At 63.4% G+C, this 9410-nt stretch overlaps 1 protein-coding gene across 1 annotated transcript; it reads right to left on the bottom strand.

The window, feature by feature from the left end:
* Positions 1-1140: 1140 nt before the first annotated feature.
* On the bottom strand, positions 1141-9151 carry SLC39A1 (solute carrier family 39 member 1). The gene is made up of 4 exons (XM_032793649.2): positions 9070-9151; positions 5542-5900; positions 4663-4793; positions 1141-3477 (listed from the first exon to the last, which is right to left on the bottom strand). Exons 2-4 carry the CDS (start codon positions 5738-5740, stop codon positions 2788-2790), a joined length of 1020 nt encoding a protein of 339 aa, XP_032649540.1. The 5' UTR covers positions 5741-5900; positions 9070-9151; the 3' UTR covers positions 1141-2787.
* Between the last annotated feature and the right edge of the window lie 259 nt (positions 9152-9410).

Below are 9410 nucleotides of genomic sequence, written 5' to 3'. Positions count from 1 at the left end.
AACCTCACGGCTCCTGGGTTCTCCTCCGCACTGCCCGAAGCTGGCAGCAGGGAGAGGCAAAGGCCAAGGCCCGAAATCAGGACCGGCGCAAGGCATTCATGCAGACGATGTAAAAGGCTGGGGGATCCCTTCCCCCAGCGTCCGTGAGTTTCCTGGGTCATTTCTGATACAAACATTGTTTAACCAAGTGTGAGGGGCCGGAGCCAAAGGCACAGCGACCATAGGTGACGGCAACACTCACAGGAGCGACATTCATGCCCCTCTGTTACTCCCGAGTCTGGCTTTGTCCTGTATCTTGAAACTGACCCAGCTCCCTACCGGCCGGGTACGCCAGAAGGAACTGGTAAACCGATAGGAGTCAACAAGGCAAAGCTGGTGCTTTTCAGTCCCAGCCCTGGGCTGAGTGACTAGCTATACACGCAGGAGGCAGGATTCAAACCCCATTAGCAGCGGAGGGACTCACGCCCAGCGCAGAGGACTCTGCTCTCACTGACCAGGAGGAGTTAAAGATGAACACGCTTATGCCAAGTATGCCGAGTGCATTAAGGGATTAACGGGATTGCAGAGATTTGTGCAGCCGCAGCAGCAGGATAACAGCACTGCGAACACGCAGAGCGGCGCCTGGGCAACTGCTCCCTCTAGAGGTGACGTGGATGCTCCTGCACGGATGAGGGCTCTGCCGTGCCCCACCACCAGCTCGCTCAGTGGGGCAGGAGTCCCGCTCCAGCAGGCTGACAGAAAGTGGCTGGCCAGCCTGGAGCCCCCCTTGGCTGCATCCAAGCAAGCTGGGATGGAGATCAACCTCACTGCCGCCCACTGCCCCTGCACCCCAAAGGTCCCGTAATGCGCCCCGAACTCCAGCTTTGGGCTGAGTGCACCAGGGCCCTTTCAGGACCCACATGGACATGGCCTGGGCAGCTGGTTAGAGCCACGTAGCCTGCCCCACGTTTCTGTGCACGTAGCTAAGCCTGTGTGTGCACCCTGGGCAGACACAGCCCCAGGCCTGCTGCTGGTTCAAGGGGAGGGTGGGGGGGAAACACGTCACCCATAGAGAAATGGCTCTTTAAAAAACAGGAACCGTCACTTCCCTGGAGATCTGACCCAGGGAGAAGGGGTTAAAAAACACAGCACCCCAGCAGCTACAGAGATTAAAGTCATTTTATTTTTCAATTCTAGAAGTTTCTCTGTCAGTATTTTAACCAAACAGCTGCGTTTCCGCCACTGAGGCGGGAAGGAGAGACAGGCAGTTAGTAAAATAGACTCTCTGTAGGTAAACCGGCTGGGCCTGGGTTTTCTACCACCTCCCAGGCAGCTGGAAAGAGGCTGTTTATAAAAATAGTGTTGTGGCCTTGCCGAGCCGGATGGGTTAAGGCCATTTGATCGTGTAGCCCAGGACGCCAGGTCTGTGCACACCAGCTGGGAGCACTTGAGATGCTAGAAGCTCTTTGAGGCAGGCCCAGCTTTGTTCGGTATCCGCATCCCTCCTGGCACCTTGGGGTCTTGGACCCGGCCCAGGGCGACACAAATGGCTCCACTGGAAGACTCCGTGCGGGAAGGGGACCACGCTGGATGGCTCTAAGGCACTTTTACACTGGTACAAGCAGGCCTCCTGCTGGGGACATCTCCCCCAACCACAGGTACAAGAGCTGGGACCCTCCAGCGGGCGTGAACCGGCGCGTCACTGCTCTCGCTGCCTGAGCTGGGCCACTGGCCCCGTGTGTATAAAATAGGCCACAGATTCAGTCTTTACTCTGTATTCCTTAAAAAAAATAATTCATCCTTCCCAGCTGCTCTTCTCAGCCGTCGCACTTTACCAAGGCCAGGATCACGGCCCCAAGTTACAGATGGGGAAACTGAGAGGCAGAGGATGAAGTGACTTGCCCAAGATCACCCAGCAGCACAGCCAGGAATAGACTCCAGGGCTCCTGAGTCACAGGCCAGTGCTCTAGCCACTAGGCTACACTCCCCTCCAATTGGCTGAAAACTGCAGCGGGAGGGGAGTCGAAGGAGGCATTGGCACTGCAGGGCTCCTCTGGCACAGGCCCAACCCAATACCCAGCCCAGGAACAGCCCAAGCAAAGCAGGAGCATGGAAGACTCCGCCGGGCAGCCAGCCCCATGCCACCCTGCACTCTCCTGGGCTGAGGGTTCTGACTAGAGGAACATGCCATCCCAGCCTTCCCAGGGATGGGGAGGGAAATGCTGCCAGCTGGGCGAATGCTCCCCTGCAGAGAAGCTGGGGGCAACGAAGCTACCCACAGCCCCCCGGTGCCCCTGCAGGCCCCAGCTTAGCCAAGCATGTGCCCGAGGGCTTTGTGGCAGGATTACGGGGCAGTACTCATACTGAAGCATCCTCTGATGCATGGCCAGGCTGGGGTCCTGGAGGAGCCATTCCAGGGTGGAAGAAGCTGCCCTGCGCCCCAGGCAGGTTTGGATTCAGGGGGCGCAAGGATCAATCCATGGGTCCTGGGCAGCAGGCAGGCAGTGTTTCCAGCCCCACATGGGGGGGTCCCCAGAGGGACCTACCAGCACCCTACCAGAGCAGGAACCCCCAGCACTTCCTCCAGTGCAGGGCCAGGCCCAGCCAGTCCTGGGATCCATCCCACACTGCCGGCGGCAGGGGCACAAATGCCAGAACTCCTGCTGACAGGGCAGACATGCTGCTCCTTGGCCGAGGTTGGGGAATCGCTTCTCCATGGCGCTGCAGCGGAGGGGATTCCCAAGCCCCAGACACAGGCCAGAAGGCAGCTGGATCAGCCAGGAACCGCCGCATTGCTGCATGGGCAGCTCAGATCTTGATGAAGAGGATGCTGGTGACCAGGGCGAAGCCGCCGAGGAGCAGGATGACCTTGAGGATCCTCTGCTCGGAGGAGCTGAGCTCGTGCGGCAGGATCTCCAGGAAGGTGATGTAGATGAAGGTGCCGGTGGCCAGGCCCTCTAGCACGCTGCGGGAGAGCTGGTGCAGGGCGCCTGAGGTCTCCGTCAGGGCCACCCCCAGGCCGATCCCCAGCGGGGACATGAGGGCGAAGAGCAGCAGGCAGCCAACCACGGCCCGGGGGCGCAGCCGGCCCTGCAGCAGCTTGAGCGAGAGGCTGAAGGCAATGACACATTTGTGGATGAGCAGGGCCAGGCAGATCTCCAGCACCTTGGCGCTGGCCTCCTGCAGCCCCACAGCCAGCCCCTCGAAGACGGAGTGCAGCGAGAGTGAGAAGACCAGGATGAAGGAGCGGATGGCCGAGTGCGCATTGAAGTCAACATGCAGGTGGGGGCGCTCCTGGGCAGGGCCCCAGGCGGGGCGCAGGGGCCCCTCCTGCCAATGCTGGGCCTGGACGGTGCTGTCCTGGGCCGAGGCCCCCAGTAGAGCCCGTGTCTCCTCCAGGGAGCCAGACTGGTCTTTGTAGGCCAGCACAATCTGCTCCATCACCAGCACCAGGAAGAAGCCCATGGCCAGGATGAACTCCTGCAGGGGGAACTGGAGCTGCAGAGGGAAGAGGCAGGTCAGTGAGGAGCTCAGCACCTCCCCTTCCTCCCCGGGCCCACAGGGCTGGTGCCAAAAGTCCCCAGGCACCCTGTCCCCTCACCCCAGGGCCTCAACTCCTGCCCGCCCCCGCAGCAGCCTTCTTGCACGTGCGACGTGCCCCTCGGGAGATGGGGGGCAGGGGGCAGAGAAGGGGGGCCCCCCCATTTCCAGCTCCAGAGGGTTCAGTGCCACCGCTCGCAGGGGGCACAATGCGCTGTCCCCACCTGCATGCTGCAGCTCCCCCCACCAGTGAGGGGCATGGCTGGAGCCCAGGGGCCTGCCTCCAGCAGGGAGCGGGGAGTCAGCTTTCCCCTTTGCAGGGTCCTGGGGCCAGAGGGGTATTGCTAGGATTTTAATCAGACCTCTGCCCAACCTAGCCCCCAGCTTCCCCCGCACTCCTATGGGGGCCATGTCCCCGGCAGACCCCTGAGCCAGGTGCCCCAGAGCTGGCCCCCCCCCTCCCCCAAGTGCTGCTGGAGCAGAACGCATCACTGCTGAGAAGCTGGGGCCTCGGCTGCCAGGAAGCCGCGTGGGAAGGCCGGATGGAAACGGGGGAGGATCTTCAATGAGGCAAGCGGCTCCAGTGAGTCACCACAAGCCCCTGCCATCCGATAGGCCAGGCTCTGCCCGGCCCAGCAACACCACCACCCCCGAGCTATTGCAGGGACACCAAGTTTGCAAACAGCAACAGGTCCTGGCCACAGGCAGCCCTGCCAGCCCCAGAGCCCCCTCCCCACCCTGCCCCAGCCAGGAGCTCTGCATCTCAGCACACAGAGCGTCCTCGCTGCCCCCCAGCCACTCCCCATTCCATAGCCCTGAAAATCCCACTCCAGTCAGAGCCACACTGCTTCCCGCCAGGGCCCCCCACAAACCACCCACCCCAGGCCTGTGTCCAGAGCCCCACGGCTTCTCCACAGGCAGCCCCCAACCAGACCTGAGCATGCAGCAGCAGAGGGTGCAGCCCCCACCCCAGGAGCTAAGTCTCCCACAAAGCCCACCAGGGATCGGGGCAGCGCCCGGCTCAATGGGGACCCCGGGTCTGGGCCAGGGCCTCTGGGTGCTCCCGTTACACACACACAGACTCCAGCCCAGAAGGGAGCATTGTGCCCATCTTGTCTGGCCTCCTGCAGCACACACACTTACGGTGACTCTCAGGGCAACCAGTGCTTCGTTGATGCTCGCCAGGTAGTCGGGGACCAGATCGAGGAGGCAGGTAGCCAGGAACACGCCACCCGCAAAGCAGCTCACCAGGCTCAGGACCTTTCTGCGCGTGTCTGCCAGGGACGAAGACATGAATGATGCGCCCAGGCAGGGAGACGCATGGCTCTGCTGCTCTGCCAAGGTGCCAATTTGTCTTGCCAGCCACCCGGGCAGCGAGCTGTGCTCCAAGATTGGACCCCTTCGGGTCCGATCATGCCTGTGGGCGAGTAGCAAAGCCATGTGCCATGGGGCGAGTTATGAACGCACAGTCTGCCCCAAGCACTACCCTGCCAGTGACATTTGGGGGGCAGGGGACACAGACACAGTGGGGTGCCTGGAGCCCATCAAACCGAGCCCCTGGCCTGGAATGCCAGAGCATTTCCCCAGCCCCATCTCTCTGCCCTCCGGCCCCAGGTGCAACTAGACACGAGGACGCCCAGGCTCCGGCTCAGCGGCAGTGAAATGCTGCAGGTTCTCAATGCTTCTGCCTGCCAGTGGCGTCGCCCCCAAGCCTCCCTCCTGGGCAGCAGAGCCAAAGAAGGGGCAAGCAGAGCCCCCGGCGGCAGAACAGCCAGCAGGAGCCTGGTCCTGTGGGTAAGGCGCTGGCTTTGATCCTACCTCCACCACTGACCCTGGGTGAAGCTCTCTGATCTCAGCCATGCCCCCACCCCACCCCCTTCCCTGGGGGTGATCATGCTGCCCCAGACCCTAGGTCTGGCTGCTTAGTCACCAGACACTTGGAACTCGGGGTCAGGGCCACCTCTTTGCCATGCTGAGCAGCAGCTGCCCCAGAGCCTGGCGCTCCCATAGGCCAGGCCTTACCCAGTGAACCGGTTCCACTCCCATGTGGCCGGAAGACGCAGAGTGGAGCCAGGCCGCACAAGATGGTCAGCAGCAGCAGCGTCACCAGGGAACCCAGCTTCACCTCCAAGCCCGTGGGGGACCGGAGTGCAGCCATGCTGGAGCCAGGGCTCCAGATCATCTGGTCAGTGTCGGCCCTGGGCCCTGGCCACTCAGCCATGGCCCCGGAGCGGCTGGAAAGGCCTCTCCTGCTCCCTGTGTTCCCCTTGGGAGGCGCACGGCCTGTCCACAGTGCGGGAGCTGAGAAGCTCAGCTAGCAGGAGTCTTGGCCTGCCTCCGAAAGCAACGGGAGAGAACGTGCTCCGCAAGTGACGTCTGCCCTGTGAACGCAAAACAGACATCAGCAGACCCGACCGTGGCTGGCCAGCCACCCCCCCTCCCCCGATGCCACAGGGGCTAGTTAGCTGGGGGACCAACGCACCCCGTGCTCCAGGGGTTCTGAATCTCGCTGGCATCGGGGGCCAGGCTGAGACATCCGGACTCTGACACCCTGGTTCAGTTACAGGTTTAACCCGAGCCCCAGAACAGCTGCTCCAGGATGACCCCGCATGTGCCACAGGGCTCAGGGGAGCAGTGCTGGGCGGCTGGATGGGGTTCCTGGCTGGGGGAAGAGGGCGGTTCCCCAACACAAGACAGGGCACCAGCCCCTTTGGTCAGGTGCTGCCCCAGAAAAGGCCATCTAGGAATGATCCCCCTCAGAGCAGGAATAATTAACCAGCCAGTCTGAGTTCCTCCCCTGCCAGGCCAGGAATGGATGAACTTAAAACACTCCTCCCCCCACCCCCCAATCTCCTAGCAAATCTAACTCCCAGGCACTTCTGACCTCTGGTTAACAGCATGTGACTCATGCCATGTTCCCAGCACATTCCTCATGGGTGAGGCTGCCCTGGGGGAGACCAATGTGCCTTAACCCCCTGGCCCCAAGGCAGGGCTGGCCGAAGCTGAGGAATACAGGCTGCATTCCTCCTGGCGCGACCCTGCTAACTCCTGTGGGGTCGCACCGGGGAACCTGGCCCCTTATCTGGGAAAGAACCAGAAAAAGGAGATTTAAGGACTCATGCCCTGACCCAAGGGCTGGGATCCCAGCCTGCCCTCAAGCTAGCTGGGAATTACCGGACTTCACGTACCCAGGAAAGGAAGCCCATATGCCCACCCGGGTTTGCCCCAAGTGTCCTGAGCTGCCAAACAGCAGCTTTGGGCAAGTTGTCCGGGGTTCAGAGCCAGCGCTGGTTCTGAGTTCTCCCAAGTTGTCAGGCAACAATGCTGGGAGTTTTGAACCCTCTCCCACCCACAGACAACCAATGGTCTTAAGATCAAAGTTCCCTTGGGAGTATTTATAAGCGGGTCTGCAGGGCAGAGGCTGGTACTTCCTAACGACCGGGATATGGCCACCCCGAGAGAGGGGCAGCAACTCCAAAACATCCGGACAGGATAGGAAAGGCAGGGCCCTGTCTCCGCTTGGGGAAATGTTCGCTCTTCCTCACAGCATGCTCTGGCAAGAGCTGCCACCCGGGTCGCGCCATGAACAGCACTTTGGGGTTCTCCGTAGCGTCGCCCACATCACCTCCTCGCAAGAGCTCTGCTGTGCCCATCCCCACAGGAGCGGGACCCAATCCTTGGCTGGCCTTAACTACCGTCACATGTGCCTTGGGAGGGCACCACACTTAAGCAGTGTTAGCCCATTTCATGGAGAAACTGAGGCACAGAAAGGTAGCTGCCCAAACACACAGGGCATCAGGCCTTCCCGGCTCCCAGAGTACACCCCAGCCCTGACCCCACAGCAGCGCCACCTCCCAGCCCTCTTCAGTACCAGCAATGGCCTAGTTATCATGACTGATGTGATCAGCCGCTCAGGAGCCCCCCAAGGCCAGGATAGGGGCAGGTTTTTAGCATCCCTGGGCCAGGAGCACAAACACAGACTTGGGGGGGGGGGGAGGGCATCTCCTCCCCCCCAAGGCAGAAAACCAAGCCAGCTCCAGCTAGAGAGCAAGTAGGGGTGGGGGAATGTGGGCCTGGGGGGTCCTACAGGCTCTGGCCCTGGGGTGCAGTGGGCAGCTGGAGGGGGGGGCCGGCTAGAAGGGGGGACCTGACCTGCCACCCCAGGCACTGGAACAGGGCTACTCGCTGGGGGGAGGCTGGAAGGGGGGGCCCAGCTAGGGAGAGGTTGGAAGGGGGGACCTGACTGCGGGGAGGGGGCAGCTAGAGGGAGGACAGTTGGAGGGGGGGCTTGGGTGGGGTGAGAGAGAGGCTGGGGGCGGGCGGCTGAAAGGGGGGGGGCCCCCCTGCTAAGGAGAAAGAATGGAAGGGGCGGTCCTGGACTGCGGGGGGGAGGCGGTTGGAGGGGAGGGGCTGACCTGCCACCCCAGGTAGCAGGGAACGGGGACTACTCGCTGGGCGGGGGAGGGCTGGAATGGGGAGGAACTGGGCTGGATGGGAGGGAGAGAGGGCTTGGAGGTGGGGCCTGGCCTAGGGGAGAAGCTGGAAGGGGGGGCCTGACTGCAGGGAGGGGGTGCGGTTGGAGGGGGGGCTCGTATGGGGAGGGGAGGCCAGGCTGAAGGGAGGGGCCGGTTGGAGGTGGGCACCTGACCTGCCGACCTCAGGCGAGGGGACGGGAGCATACTCCGCTGGGGGGAGCCTGGAAGGGGGGGCCTGACTGGCGGGGAAGGGGTGGGTTGCGGGAGAGGGGGCTGAAGGGAGGGGCGGTTTGGAGGTGGGCCTGACTCGCAGGGGGGAGAGGCGGTTGTGGGGGGTGGCCGCGGGTGGGGAGAGGGGCTTGAAGGGGAGGGGCGGGTTGAGTTGGTGTGCCTGACTGCGCGGGGGCCGGGTGGGGAAAAGGTGGCTGAAGGGAGGGGTTTTGGAGGGGGGCTGTGACCCTGCGGGGGGGGGCGGTGTGCGGCGGTGCCGGGGGTTGCGGGGCTTGAAAGGGAGGGGGCTGGAGGAGCGGCGGTTGGGAGGGGGGGCCTGACTCGGGGGCCGGTTGAGGGAGAGGGCCTGAAGGGAGGGGGTTGGACGGGGAGGCTGACTGGCGGGTGGGGGCGTTGGAGGGCTGAAGGAGAGGGTTGGAGGGGGGCGCTGACTGCGGGGGGGCGGTTGGGGGTGCGGGGTGGAGGGGCTGAAGGGGGGGTTGGAGGGGGCGGCGTTGGGAGGACCTGACTGCGAAGTGGGGGCGGGGGGGGAGAGGGCTGAAGGGGGGTTGGAGGGGGGGCTGCTGCGGGGCGTTGGGGGTGCGGGGGGGCTGGAAGAGGGTTGGAGGGCGCGTTGAGGCCTGACTGCGGGGGGCGGGGAAGGCTGAGAGGGAGGGGTTGGAGGGGCCTGACGGGGAGCGTTGTGCGTCTGAGAGGAGGGGTTGGAGGGGGGTGACTGGCGGCGGGGGCTGAAGGGGGCGCGGGGGGGCTGACCTGCCGCCCCAGGCGCGGGGACGGGGCTACTCGCTGGAGGTGGCGGGGGTCTCGGGCCTGGACCCCGGCGGCTCCCCCCGCCCGGACTCACCTCGGGCCCTTCGCTACTTTGTCTCCGGGCCGGGCGCGGGCTATGGCTGAGCGTTCGGAAAGGGCGTGGCCGGGGAAGCGCTTTCCGCCAATGGGAACGCGGAGGACCAGCGAGTGGCATCGCACAGCAGCCAATGAAAAGCACGGAGCTCCAGAGCCCTCCCCCTGCCCCCCAGCGCCGCGGCAGCGCCGGCCAGGCTGCAGGGCCCTGTCTGCACTAGGGATAAAGTGTCAGAGGGGGAGCCCTGTTAGTCTGGATCTGTAAAAGCAGCAGAGACTCCTGTGGCACCTTATAGACTAACAGACGTTGTGGAGCGTGAGCTTTCGTGGGTGAATAGGACC

This window comes from Chelonoidis abingdonii, chromosome 11, assembly GCF_003597395.2.
Source record: "Chelonoidis abingdonii isolate Lonesome George chromosome 11, CheloAbing_2.0, whole genome shotgun sequence".
Lineage (NCBI taxonomy): Eukaryota > Metazoa > Chordata > Testudines > Testudinidae > Chelonoidis > Chelonoidis abingdonii.
The sequence above is the reverse complement of the archived record's forward strand: the minus strand, read 5'-3'. Positions and strand labels throughout refer to the sequence as shown.